The sequence below is a fragment of the Oryzias melastigma genome, linkage group LG14 (assembly GCF_002922805.2).
Source record: "Oryzias melastigma strain HK-1 linkage group LG14, ASM292280v2, whole genome shotgun sequence".
Lineage (NCBI taxonomy): Eukaryota > Metazoa > Chordata > Actinopteri > Beloniformes > Adrianichthyidae > Oryzias > Oryzias melastigma.
This window is the reverse complement of record NC_050525.1, coordinates 4,970,147-4,985,297: the sequence shown is the minus strand read 5'-3', so window position 1 is coordinate 4,985,297 and position 15,151 is coordinate 4,970,147. Positions and strand designations below refer to the sequence as shown.

Sequence of the window (15,151 nt, the reverse complement as noted above, 5' to 3'; positions counted from 1 at the left end):
TTTGTGAAAATGCAATATAGGATGATTTTTATCTTATTTTTTGCACACTCACCAGTTAAAAACAGGTCCTGTTAAAGACTGCTGCACCTAGACAGTTCAAACCAGGATTAAATGATGCTTTAGATCAGGGGTCTCAAACTCGCGGCCCGCGGGCCATCTGCGGCCCGCAGGATGATGATTTGCGGCCCCCGTCTTCATATGAAAGATTACAGTTAGTGCGGCCCGCAAGGTTGATATGAATGACAGTTGTTGTGTGCAGAGCTGAATGAACCAATCACAGTGAGGTATATGACTCTGGAGGCGGGACATTGGTGGTCTGTCCAGTGCCTCAGTCTATCATTCATTCCTTCCTCCAATCAGCTGGGCGGAGGAGGAGCCATGAAGCACCAAGCGCGATTTGTGTGACAAATTCTCGTGCCCCGCGCGGGGAATTTGCTGCTCGCAGCTCGTCAAAAAATGTGTTTCTGTCGCCGAGCCGCGTGTCGAAGGGGCTACCAGCTCCGTCTGTGGATGTCTCTCAGAATGAATGAGAGACATATATGATGTCGAGAAATACATTTTTTGACGTGCTGACTGTTCCTAACCAGAACTCCACAAGCTCCGAGCCGCAGACCTGTAGCCCGAACCGCGGCACCCGGCTGTCAGACATGTGATCCTGAGCTTGGCTTGCACCTGCGTGGGCGTGTCTGTGACTTTTAAGGTTCACACACCGACTGTGTCGGCGCGCATTCCAGTCCATGCAAACGCGATAGAAGTCCAATACTCTGCTACGCGCATTTGCATAGAATCCCAATGGAAAGCAGCCCCCCCGAATGCGCGCTGATGCAGCCGCCGCGCGCGCGAGCGCCCCACACCTCCAATGAATGGAAGACACATACAGACGTGGACAAAAGTGTTGGTACCCCTCAGTTAAAGAAGGACAAACCCACAATTCTCACTGAAATCACTCAAACTTACAAAAGTAACAATAAATAAAACACCTGTGATGTCAATTAAAGGACACACCTGAGTTAATCATGTCACTCTGGTCAAATAGTTTTCAATCTTTTATTGAGGTACCATCATTTTTGTCCAGGCCTGTTTCATTAGTTTTTTTTTTTTAATAATTATGTTTATCAGCAATTCAAACATGATGGCTGATTTTGGTTGTTTAATTTTCAAAGAATTTTTATGTATTGTTACTTTTGTAAGTTTCAAGTGATTTCAGTGAGAATTGTGGGTTTGTCCTTCTTTAACTGAGGGGTACCAACACTTTTGTGCACCACTGTAGGTCAGATTTATTTATTGTGAGGAGAGTTCTACAAAAATCTACATAAAATGAAATCCTTCAAAGATTTTCTCGTTACCGGGGCTTTTCTCCATCTCTGAAGGAGGATCTGTTAATACAGATATTTGAAACTGAACAAAAATAATGAGTTTTCTCAAAACTAAACTAAACCCCAACTAAACTAATTTATTTGTTTTTTCTATTCATCTTTTAATGTACATGGTAAAAAACAAGAAAACAACAACAGAAAATTCTATATAAATTATAAATAAATACATTACACCTCTATTATGTAGTTCGAAATGGAGTAGAGAGAAGTTTAAAAAACGTTTTTTAATCCTACCCCCTAGCAATATATCTTAAATTTAATCTTCAATATAAATTATTTCAGAAACAAACATTAACTACCCTTATTTTTTTATATATATATAAATCAACACGGACAAAGATCTATACACGTCGTTCATTATTTATTCATTATTTTGTGTTAAAAATAAAGATATTTAAGAACACTGGAATGTTTTCTCAGCGATTTTCTTGTGAAAATCCTGATAGAATAGAATAGAATAGAATAGCAATACTTTATTCATCCCAGGTTGGGAAATTAGGCTGTTGCAGCATCAGGCATATACAGACAAAAAAGCAATATTTACAAAAAAATAAGGAAAAAATAATATACAATAAAAACAAGAGCAAATTGTGCAAATTGTAATGATGCGGCCCAGCCTCACCTAGATTCTGCCTCCAGCGGCCCCCGGCTGATTTGAGTTTGAGACCCCTGCTTTAGATAGTAAAGAATAAATAAAGCATATTTTCCTATTTGTGAGAGCTTATATTGACTTGTGAAAACGTGAAATATAATTATTTTTATCGCATTTTTTGCACTCTGACTACATAAGAACAGGTCCTGTTCAAAAACTACAGGACTCAACAGCTCAAACCTGGATTAAATTATGCTTTGAATAATAAAGATTATGTCAAACATAGTCTCTGATTTGTGAAAGCTTTTATTGATTTGGGAAAATGTGAAATATAATGATTTTTTATCGCATTTTTTGCACTCCGACCACATAAGAACAGGTCCTGTTCAAAAACTACTGTACCTAGACAGCTCAAACCTGGACAACAGGAATCCAAGAAGGAAGGACGAGGCGACATTCCAATTTCCAAATTCAGCTCACAGAAGAAACTTGCAACCGGCTGTCAGGTTGGACACAGTTATGGTCAGGGCAAGCAACTGACTCACAAATAGGTCATTCATTCATGTTCCAGAAAAGAAATTTAGTTTGATAAGGATATAAAAGTTCATGGATTAAAATTAAGAATATATAAGTAAAATTTTTGTATAGAGACAAAAATGGCTATGGGCTGTTATAGTAAGGGTTTTGGTTTTTAGATAAGTTTTTCCTTGTTTTGATTACTGATTAATTTTAAAGCATCTGCTTTTGTGTTGTTTTTTTTCTGTTTTAACTTTTACTTCCATTGTTCCGAATATCCTTGATCCGTTGGACCTGTGCCTAGTCAGAAGTGTCATAATGTGTCCAAATGTTGGTAACATTAATTCTGGCATAATGGTTTTCTGGTATTGCTGATCTGCAGCCCTTTGTGTTTTTAACAATAAATATTTGTTGTTTAAAATAAACGGTGCATCCCATTTTGTGCATTCTAGTCCTCTGCCAAAAAATTTTCTCACCAAAAAGAAAAGGACTGACTATTGTGATTTAAAAAACAAAATAAATGTAAATACATCCAGTGCAAAAAAATTTCCATTTCACATTTTCACAAATCAATAAAAGCTTTCACAAATCAGAGACTAAATTTAATTGATTCTTTACTATTAAAAGCAAAATTTAATCCAGGTTTGAGCTGTCTAAGTGCAGTAGTTTTTGAACAGGACCTGTTTTTATGTGGTCAAGGGTGAAAAAATGCAATAAAATCCTCCTATTTAACATTTTCACAAATCAGTAAAAGCTTTCACAAATCAGAGAATAGACTTTATTTATTCTTTACTATCTAAAGCATAATTTAATCTTGGTTTGAACTGTCTAGGTACAGTAGTTTTCGAACAGAACCTGTTTTTAGGTGGTCATGGGGAAAACATGCGATAAAAAAATCATATTTCACATTTTCACAAATCAATAAAAACTTTCACAAATCAGAAACTATGCTTTATTTATTCTTTACTATCTAAAGCATCATTTAATCCTGGTTTGAACTGTCTAAGTACAGTGTTTTTTGAACAGGACATGTTTTTAACTGGCGAGTGTGCAAAAAATGCGATCGAAATCATCCTATTTCGCATTTTCACAAATCAGTAAAAGCTTTCACAAATCAGAGACTATGTTTTATTGTTTCTTTACTATTTAAAGCGTAGTTTAATCCAGGTTTGAGCTGTCTAAGTCCAGTAGTTTTTGAACAGGACTTGTTCTTATATGGTCAGAGTGCAAAAAAATCTGATACAAATCATTAAATTTCACATTTTCACAAATCAATATAAGCTTTCACAAATAGGAAACTATGCTTTATTTATTCATTACTATCTAAGCATCATTTAATCCTGGTTTGAACTGTCCAAGTACAGTGTTTTTTGAGCAGGACCTGTTTTTAACTGGTGAGTGTTCTAAAAATAAGATAAAAATCATCTTATTTCACATTTTCAGAAATCAATAAAAGCTCTCACAAATCAGAGACTATGTTTGACATAATCTTTATTATTCAAAGCATAATTTAATCCAGGTTTGACCTGTCTAAATCCTGTATGTTTTGGACAGGACCTGTTTTTAGGTGGTCTGAGTTAGAAAAATACAGTGGAACGCTCTCGCGAATCGGAAGCCAAATTCAGCGTCGTCGTTACTATTAATAAGCTTTATATCTTTTTCATGAATTTACATTTAATCTCTTATACAATGAGAGAAAGCATTTATTACCTTTTATAACCTGTGTCAACATGGAAATCCAACAACTTTTTTTTTTTTTGTGCATTTATTCAATTAGTTCATGTCATCCACATTCAGTGTCCACCACAAACTTTGAATCTGCTGTTTGACATTTTATAAATATTGGTTAAGGTTCACTAACGTCATGTTGGCTTGTACCACATAATTTACTTAGGATCTGCACTGAAATATTTGAGGTAGAAAACAACACATTCGAATCAGAGCTCGGAAATGGAGGAGTGGGTGGCCCTGAAAAGGGCCTTTGTTTCTCCGCGGTAAGAAGTTTACTTGGAGCTGGTGTACTTGGTGACGGCCTTGGTGCCCTCAGACACGGCGTGCTTGGCCAGCTCCCCGGGGAGCAGCAGGCGCACGGCGGTCTGGATCTCCCTGGAGGTGATGGTGGAGCGCTTGTTGTAGTGAGCCAGACGAGACGCTTCGGAGGCGATGCGCTCGAAGATGTCGTTGACGAACGAGTTCATGATGCTCATGGCCTTGGAGGAGATGCCGGTGTCGGGGTGGACCTGTTTCAGCACCTTGTAGACGTAGATGGCGTAGCTCTCCTTCCTGGACTTTCTCCTCTTCTTTCCTCCTTTGCCGGCCGTCTTGGTGACGGCTTTCTTGGAGCCCTTCTTGGGCGCGGACTTGGCAGGTTCAGGCATTGTGATCAGAGAGTCGCAACAACTGAATGACGGCTACAGCGGAACCTCCGTTCTTATACTTGTGCTGTGTAAATACGGCTGTGCGGCCTCCCTTCAGTGATTGGTTCAAATGTAATGACGTCGGTGAGACCAGATGGGGTGGGGAAAGACTCCTGAGATGAAGGCGAAGAGCTGGACTGAACGAGAACAGAAAGTCGGGGTTGTCCTTTAATATGCCAAAAAAAATAAATAATAATAATAATATGCCTCTTCCCCATAGTATGATCTTTACTACTATGTTTTGTATTATAATTTTCAACATCTGTCTGCAGACAATAGATGAGAAAAGCCGCTTGGTTAATTTAATGTCCACTCTTCCAGAGAAATAATAAAATTAAAACATAAAACAAAAGGGGGCTCGGATTTTGTCAGGCAGCTGCTGATCTAACCCGTCAGATTCAGTGCCCCCCCGCAATAATTTGTTGTAAAAAAAGGACTTAATCATTGTCCGTTGTTACAGAGTCACATTCATAAATTGCGTTTCTTTCCTGAAATTAGTCTAAGGCTTGTCTTTTTTTCCCTTTTCTTTAATCCAAGAAGCTGTCGTTGTTTGACATAGAACATATGGGGGGGGGGGGCTGCTATCAGAAGCCATTCACTACTCTGGGATGGATTCGAAACTCTACAAGGACATTTTGCGATACAAACGTTCAGGCCAATATGAAGCGGGCTCTATCAAAGCCCAAAACAACTGAACTCCAATGGAAAGCATCAAGATACAGTCTTGAAGGTCAGTGTTATTTATTGCAATTATTTGGCAAAAATAATTGCAGTAACTGCAATTATTTGGCAAGTGAGGTTTGTGGCATCTCTAAACTCTCATCATGAAGTACTTCAACTGATCCCTAGAAAATAACATTTTGCTTATTATCTGTGCATATAGTCAAACAAACTTTTCAAATTTGACCATAATTGTCAAAATTATATTTGTTTTGTCCTTTTCACTTCTGTTCTTAATAATAATTTTCATCTTGAATTGTAGTATTCTCACTGTATGATATATTTTGAAGGAGGATGTCTGTATTACCTGAAGGGAGCAGGTGGAGCAACAAAGCCAAAAGTAGTTTGTGGAGTGGAAGAGGCACTTGCCATATTTGTAGACTTCCATGCAAGTCCAATAGGAAGTCACACAGGCCGGAAAAAGACAAGGGACACAATTTGTAAAAGATTTCATTGGTCTGGTATGACCTCAGACATCGATAGATGGGTAAGAAAAAGCAAATTACACAGAAGTCAGTTTCCAAAGCCAAACAGTAAAATAATTAAACAATTAACAGTAAGCCAATTCATTAAACTGTTAGTTACAGTGGTGCCAGTTATCAGTGTCTTGTACAACTCAACTGTCAGAACTATGTATTACATACTGCAAAAAAATGTTCAAAGGTTGAAACTTTTATTGTATTTGTCATTGCTTCAGGATTATTGATTTGTCTTTTCTGTGTAGGTCTCAGAATGTCTTGCCTGGCAGTTTAACATTAATTTTCGGAATTTAAACCTTACCTGTGTGGTAGTTGAACCTTTTCATTAACCTATTTCAGCTTAGCTAACAAATCTTGTCACTTACTCTTATTTGTCCTTAGGTAACAAAGCCATTTGAATTGATTGGCATCGACTTGGTGGGAAAAAAAAAATGTGGCTACCAGTGTATTTGTGTAATGGTTGACTATTACACAAAGTGGGCTCAAGCTTATCCCTTCAAGTCCAAACGTGCTGAAGAGGTCACAGACCAAATATTAAAATGTGTCCACCAATTTGAGGCACCTAAAAGAATTCTAACGGATCAAGGCAGTGAATTTGTGAATCAGGTAATACTGTTATCGCTTCCAATTTCACATTGTACACAATTTGTTCACTCAAAATGTAAATTTGCTGAAATTTATTTTATTTCTTACAGATCAAAAAAGTGTGTGCACTAAACTTGGCATTGAGAGGAGTCTGTGCTCTCCACACCATCCCCAAACAAATGGTTTGGTTGAAAGGATGAACGGTAGCATTCAAAAGTAAGTGAAAAAAAAATCTGGCATTTATTCAGTTCATTCACACACCTGTCCAAATGTATGTTATATGATCCCTGTTGTTTCACAGTTCTTTGTCAGGGCTCTCTGCAAACTGGTAGAAGACAAACCTGAAAGGTGGGATGAGTATTTGGATGCCGTCATGTTTGCTTTGTGAACAAAAAAAAAACAGATGACAACCAAATACTCCCCATACTTTTTGATGTTTGGAAGAGAAGCGTGATACCCTTCGGAAATTCCGGAAAAATTCCAGGTCAGTCAAAATGCCCCAACAAATTTGTAATTGTTGGTGCCCTCTAAATAAAAGTTATGTTTTGTCATACATTTCTTTTTTATTGTTTTTATATTTTTAGACAATGGTATCGACAATACCATTGAGGAGGTGATTCTGGAAGAGACTGTAGCCATAGCAATAAACAAAATGGAGGACATTAAAGAAGTTGTCTTGAAAAGTACAGATAAAACCCAAAGTAAAGTCAAAACACGACTCAGCTCCTCCAAGAAAAAAGTGGTATTCACAACTGGTGACATGGTGTTGCATCAAAACGTTTGCAGCGAGACACGGAAGGGTGAGAAGTTTGAACCAAGCTATCTTGGGCCATTCAAAATAATCAAGCTTGATGGGGAGAGTGCAAACCTTGAAGGCCGTCAAGGACCTGTCTTGAAAAGGGTTAGTACTGACCACTTGCGGCACCTGAAGAATAAGATTCCAAGAATCCCGTTAAAGAAGAAAACCCCCTCACCACCTGTTCACGTGCCTGCAACCTCCTCATCTCCGTGCCTGGCTGTATATACACAGACAGAGATAATCAAATGTATGGACTTTATTTCATACGTGATTGAAAGTTGAATGAATGAACGAAATGGTTTATTTCAAGCAATGAAGCCGGGGAGTTGAGGAGAGCAGGAGACACTCGTCTGCTCGTGACCCGGAACTGGAAAAAGTTAAATTGCAAATGTTTCAAATGAATCAGATTTTAATTATTTAGAATTGCATTATGATTAGGTTTGATGAATCATAACTTGTTTTACAGATATCAATGAAGCATGGTCTAGAAAACTTAAGAATAGCTATCTTAGACTCTCCAAGATTGGGCCATTCAAACTTTTCTTCTGGGACTCTGCGAGGACTGCTCCTAATGAAGAATTCGAGAGTGAAGCGAGTTCCTCTCATTGCCTACCCAATTTATGGAATTCATTTTGAAATTTACCATTACAAATGCATATCCACAAATTAATTTATTTTTTTCTTGTGAGGATGTAATGTCCTGTCTTAATTGTGATGAATTTGATTACATAGGTCATCAATGCATATCTAACATTGATGATAAAAAATACAATGATATCAATGTGGATAAAGCTGCCTTCATTGATACATTTGAAATGACTAGAATTAGGATGAGGAAAACGTCCAGACTTAAGGTAATTGGATTTTTTCTTTAGTTTTTTTTTCTTATGTGACTTAACTTGCCTACTTTCATGAAAATCTCATTGTCTTATGCTTCTCTTGTAGATGGACCCATCAGAGTTTAAAGTGATCCTGGGGATTTTTAACCAAAATCACCACTGGATTCTAACTGTGAGAAGCAGTTTTATTTTAATTTTATTAACTGATCAAGAATCATGTAGGATCCATGATTTGTCAATGGCTAAAAATTCACCTTTTTTTTAAATAATATTTCTAAAACTTTGCTTATTGACAATATTAACACTGCATTTACATCAAATCAGTATTTTGCAGCTATGCTATGGTGAAAATTACAGTTACGCAACACATTGTAAATCCTAACTAACACATATTCTCCTTAATTCCATTAGTTTTAGTATACATCTCAGGGCGCAACTGATATAATGACACAATGCTAAACTAAAATTACCTAATTTAAATTACCACTACTATTCTTCTATTAAAAGTATAACTTTGTTGGAATGAATGGATGTCATATATTGAAACTAATAATCAAAATTTAAAAATATCTCCTTCATGTACCCATCTAAGAAGAAATCCATCTTCCTGGATCCTCTTGGAGAATCGCAATTGAACATAAAGCGTTGTCTTGAAACAACAAGGTGACAAAAGTGTACAGTTCAGATGAGGAATCAAATTTTTGACATTTCAAGTACAGATCCTGATCCTGTTCTAGGGCATTCATGCGGCAGAAAAACTGCAATGTATCCAGATGGGAGTGTAACACCATAGACCATGTGGAACAGACTGATAGGGTGTCATACGGTATTTTTGCATTGAACGCAAGTCATTCATGGTGTAGATTCCTAATATTATCATATGAACACATAGTTAGTGCATAGCCACAACAAAATTTAAGTAAAAAAAAATGACATTGTGACTTTGTTCGACATGTATTTTTTTTTCACCTCAAGTTGATTTTTTTTTCATACTAATGTAATTTCTCCATCCTCAGTTTGCTGAGTGTATATTGGAGGGTACTCCTTTGATCTTCCAGACAGAGCAATCAGCCATTAATGGCATGAGGTTTCAAATAGCCTCTTCTCTTCGTGGTTCTGGTAAGTTGTATTATAATTAGATAGCAAAGTGATTATAAGAAGTGAATAGAGTTGGGTTCAACATTTAATTTAAGAAATTAATGAATATGTTATGGTCTTAAGATAGTATTTTTGAACAGCATTCTACACAATTCATTGAAGTCTGGAACGGAGCCAATTAAGGTTTATTTCATTTTTTTTATTTTTATTTTTCAGAAACTATGAAGGACATCTGCCATCACTGTGGTTTTGAGGAAACTGATGTTGTGCAATGGGTAAATACTGTAATTTCAAAAGAACAAGACAGTTTCTACTAGGATGACTACCACTGCTGGGACATTCTTCTTATGGTTAGTACAGTACTACAGATTTAAATTGTATTAAATTCATATTCAACCCTTTACTTGTTTTTCTTTTTCTACATGCATGTTTTAGAACAATTTAGAATCACCACATATTCGTTTCTATAATTATGTTTTAATTTCTTTTACATGAACGAGGATTGTAATTTGAATTTCTGTCATTTCCAGATTGCCTGTGACCACTGCAACAGATGGTATCACCATAGTTGCGCTGACAGGCCAGCAATGGATGAGGAGTACTTATGTCCTTTGTGTTTGTAAATACATATTTGACAATAAATACTTTTCATGACTGAGTCTATATGAGTTTTTCACTGATATGCCTTGTTTTGACCACATTCATGGAATGCCCTCAAAGTCAGCCAAGTTAATAATATCATTGTCAAGTCAAATACAAATTTCTACGCCTGTATTCCCTTAAATTGTGGAGAGGATGCGATACTCGGCATCCAGCAGAAATGACCAGGGAATTAATGCACCCCTTGTTATGTTGCAAGTCTGAGTCCAAATCTTTGTTATTGTGGACATGATGGTGACACATTCAGATGATGGTGACACATTCAGTCAACATCATTTTGTTAGTTTTATTGAAATGCCAAATGTTACAGACATAGCCTACAATGCAGCAATGACATCCACAGATGTCAAATGGTGACGGACAAGAGAAGGCAGAGGTTGAAACAAAATTAGATACAATGATACATGTGAAAAAGATAAACATATCAATAAGAACACAGTGCCTTCACATATATCCTAGTTTCATCGTTTTATTTTATGTTATCAATTTTTTTCCCCCTTTTCCTTTCAAGATTGTCCAGGCAAGGAAAAAATACATGTGACAGGGCTAAATAATCAGTGACACAGAGAATCCCATGAAATAAACGTGAATGCTCTCTCCATTGACCCTCACGGGGCGTGACCACACAGGACAGGATTGTGCCAAGCTATGTCCCTTCTGCCAGAATTAGGCTATCCTGTCTCTGGCGTTGTGTATTGGTTTTGTAATGCTCATTTTTTGCTCAAATAGATATACAACGACAGTGGATTATTAAGATATACTTTATCCTGAGGCTTTTGGGAGTTTATTGACATAAATGCGCATTGATATTATTGACATTATTGTTTAGTAGTTTTTGACTACCAACATTTTTTTTATTGCCAGACTTAAATGTTTTAAAGGTTTCCAGCACTAAAGGGTTGTCAATATATAGTTGTAGTAATTTTCTAATTATGACAAACGTTTTTAAATAAAGGACAATAGCTCACTTCCCCTCTTTTGTCATTTCTGTGTTGCCAGCATGATTCAGCAGTTAATTGCTGGAGCTGATACTTGTGTACAGTTTTGGCAAGTGTTAAAATATCCAGGATACAGTTTCTTCCAGTATTCACAAACACTTGAGAAAAGCTCTCAAAGAACTGCATCCAGAATCTTTTCACCATTGTCTAGAGTGATCCTGGAAGCAACAGGGGGGACTTGGTGGAGGAAACCATCCTCCAGTGGGAATGGTGGTTGACTGGGATCCAGGGTGAGTGCATGCAAAAAATTATATACAGTTCTATTACACCTCAAACCTAACTATACCATTAGTTGTTTTTTTTTTTTTTTTGGTTTTTACCAACACAATTGACTTAAAGATTGTTGATTTTAACATTTATAAAGTAAATTCATAAAATAAGTTTAATATATTTTAGGGACCAAGACCAGACCACAGCTTTTATAAAGCTCAGTGGGGAGCTTTGGGTTGGATCACCTCTGTATGACGGCCAAAGGAGTCACTACATACATAGTGAGGCTGAAGCTCAAGCAAAATTAAAGCCAGCTTTATATAAAGGTTGTTAGTTTCTCAGTCCATTGATCCACACTTCGACACTAAACATTGTGAATTGAGTTCAGATGTTTTCACAAAGGTTTGCTGCAAACTCTCAAGCCTCCTTTTTTGCCATTTCTGTCCAGACAAAAAAAGTCACATTTGACTTCCTGTCTCTTTTTCCGGGACTGACAGAGTGCACAGACGGAATTTGGATAACGAGCAACAGCTACGGGAGGAGAGAAACTTTAAAGCGTAATCTGGAGCATTTTTAGACCGATTTCCTCCAGCATGCCCTGAGCAAGCTGGGCCCATCCCCTTTTACAACAATTAGGGGCAGTTTCAATGTCTGCTTTACTATTAGCAGCTCCTTGGTTCAGCACCCTATGGCAGAGCTCGCAAGCTTGTGGAGACTGGCATGATCCGGCCCCAAGCGGCGATCCACGGCTCGGGGAGCAGCATCCAGTCCAGCACAGCTAACCACCAAACTTTGGCGGACGACGGCCCACTACTCGGCAAGCAGCGACTACCGAGCCCGGAAAGCCCTCCTAACCCGGACCGCTATTGTGGCTGAGCGTAAACCAGGGCTTGTCGTAGCATGATGTCTTCTACCTCTTCGGCTCCCAGCCCTCTTTTCTGCCCGACATGTCACACGTTTAGTCAAGATCCCGCCTCATTTAATGAAGACAATGGTTGTTGTTGAAGTTGGCTTTAACAGAGTTGTCAAGGTTTGGTCTTTTGATCAGAGGTTTAACAACAGCATGTTTGAAATCTGGAGGTACCACAGATTTCAACAGACTGGTGTTAATAATCATGACAATCAAGCCTTAAAACATTCCTCTTTGGACAGGCGTTCTGCCAGGCTAGCTAGTAATCAGAGAATATTCCCTCTCCTGTGGTTCTTGTGAGGCTAGATTAATATTGATACGTTTAAATTTAATTTTAGATTTTCCCACTCTCCTCTGGGGAGCGGGAGAGATTTCAGATCCCTGGTGGATCGCTCACGCTCCCACTCTTGGCCGTGGACCACGCCCCCAACACCATCCTGCATCTCTGAGTGAGAGTGATTCCTGCTGGGTCGTCTGTCCTCCTGCTCCTGGCCATGGACTGCACTTCTACTTCATCTTGATTATGGACTTAATCATCCCTCATCCTTCAGCTCTATCTGAATGAACTCTTTTAGATACGTAGTTGTAGAAGCCAATCTTTTTTTAACAGTTCTGGTATCGCCTGTCCCTCCTGGGATAGGATCTCCCCCTCATGTGGGAATCCCTAAGGTTTTTTCCTGAATCAAGTTTTTCCCTTACCGGGAGGGAGGGTCTACGGCATGGATAACTTTTATTTAGTCTGTTAGTTTTTAACTATTGTTCATATTTTATGACTAATTTTCTGCATCTTTAAAATTACCTGCAAGAAGCCCAATGAGGCAAATTTCCTTTGTGATTTTGGGCTATATAAATAAAACTGAATTGAATTGGGGAGAATGGCCACCTTTTTACTGGTGCCAAATATTCGGCTGCTGTAGCATGGAGGTACCATTACCGTCTCATTAGACTTAAGTGCCTGTTGAGTTTTAATACGAAACATTTTGAGAGAGGGATTAACCTTGTTATCTCCCCCTCTTGTGTTTTCAGGAGATGGTTTCCCCAATTCAAGCCAAGAAGAAGTGGGACAACCTTAAAAAAAAAATACGAAGTATCTTCATGTGTGGTGAAGAATATAACATGTTTGACGCACATTACAGTTTTTATCTTTTCTTTCCAAATGTCGTGATTTGTTTGTTTTCAGGACTGCAAGTATCCAGCATCAGGAGAATGGGTTAGTGGGAAGCCCACTGCTGCTACTTGGCAGTTGTTTGGCCTCGTGGATGAGGTTTTAGGATTGAGACCTTCCACCAGTCCTCCTGTCCTAACTTCCTCTGTCCGAGAGTAAACTCCACGGATAAGTATAGTAATGGGTGAGAGAGAAGAAAGGAGTGAGCCACCGGCTAGAATAAAAAGAAGAAGGGACAGTGATGAGGGTTCTAGACCTTATCGGGGAGGACATGAGGCTGAAACGCAGAAAGCACAAGAGAGGAGGAAGATTTTGACCGACTTTTCAGTCTTCTGGGGGAAAAAAAAAGGCCCATAAATGAAACAATCCAATAATAATGTATGACAATGAATTAAGTTAATATTTGCTTCGTATTGTTTTGTCTCAGCTGGAAAAAGCAAGTGCCTGCGACCGTAAAGGCCGCGGCCCTAAGACGGATGCAGTACACAGAAAGGGTGAAGTTTGTCTTATTTTCTGTAGACCATACAAGGCACATGGCAAACGTATGTTGTAAGAGTATACAAAAATGTATCAAACCGCTTCAAAAACAATTAGGTAATATAATCACAAGAATCATGAAATATAGTCAATTATAATTAATAAAAAGTAAATAAGAGATTTCGGGGGGGTTACAGAAACAAAACCATCAATGTCTAAATGTATCTTAATTTAGCTTCCAAACTAATGTTTGTAAAAAATCTAACATTTATGATGGTTTAATACATCATTTAACATTTTACAGCATGCATCATTTTTGTATATTTTATTAATTTTAAATCGTGTAATTTATTAATATTGCATTATTATAACAAATTGTGGTTTATAATAAAATAGGGAAAGCAGAATGTTAACTGAGCAAAGCCAAATATGTATGGACACATATCTTGTTATTTTATAGCATAATATACACATTTGATTCCTTGCTCTCGCTCAACAATAGTACTTATATTAATAAGCATTTATACTGCATCGTTCGGAACTAAATTACTCTTTAGAATTGTATATTTGACCTGTATCTTTTTTACAGATGGTTATAACAATTCAAAAAGGGAAGTTTCTTCCAGAGATTAAACAGTGTTGAATGCTGCAGAAATGACCACTTTCTATTTGTTTATACTAAGTATTTCCAAGCAACAAGATGATTAAGGGTTCAAAGTCAAACACACTTTAACAGAGCAATCCAGCATGTTGCCCCAGCACATGTTCAAGCAGTCCAGGAGTGAAACAATGAAGAAAAAAAGCTAGTGGACTGCATTGTTGCATCAAAAGCAGCAGAGCAACATTTTGTGGTAATGAAACACCATGCCACAATTTCAGCATAGAGTGTTTAATAACATCCAACTACTTATTTTTTGACATCTCACTTTTTTTTTTTTTTTTTTTTTNNNAACATATTTGGATTTGTTGGATCAGTACATATTTATAATTTCTCTACTTAAGTAATTAGTGATTCGGCATTTATATCAAGTTAAAATGATGGCTTATAGATTAATATATGAAAATATTTGTGTTCATGCCCTGTAGGGTGTACTCAGCAGGAAAAAAAAACAAAATGGTTCCCACTAAAGAAGCATTTTGAGGTTCCTGTTTAAATCAACAATCAGCAGCAGCTGATAACAGTTTTACTGCTTAAAAGCTCTCCTAAATGGAATACCAACTAATCTGGAGTGAAGTGACGAGGTAGAAATAATTTGTCCGTTCCGGTTTTTAGTAGTGCTAAAAAGCATTGCTAAATGCACAAAAAGCAG

At 37.6% G+C, this 15,151-nt stretch overlaps 1 protein-coding gene across 1 annotated transcript; it reads right to left on the bottom strand.

The window, feature by feature from the left end:
- Window positions 1–3,944: 3,944 nt before the first annotated feature.
- Window positions 3,945–5,113, bottom strand: LOC112138063 (histone H2B). The gene has a single exon (XM_024260632.2). The coding sequence runs from the start codon at window positions 4,860–4,862 to the stop codon at window positions 4,488–4,490; it is 375 nt and encodes a 124-aa protein (XP_024116400.1). The 5' UTR covers window positions 4,863–5,113; the 3' UTR covers window positions 3,945–4,487.
- Window positions 5,114–15,151: the final 10,038 nt, after the last annotated feature.

Bases quoted from the DNA above. Each gene is read 5' to 3' on its own strand.
- LOC112138063 (XM_024260632.2), bottom strand. From the start codon at position 4,862: ATGCCTGAACCTGCCAAGTCCGCGCCCAAGAAGGGCTCCAAGAAAGCC.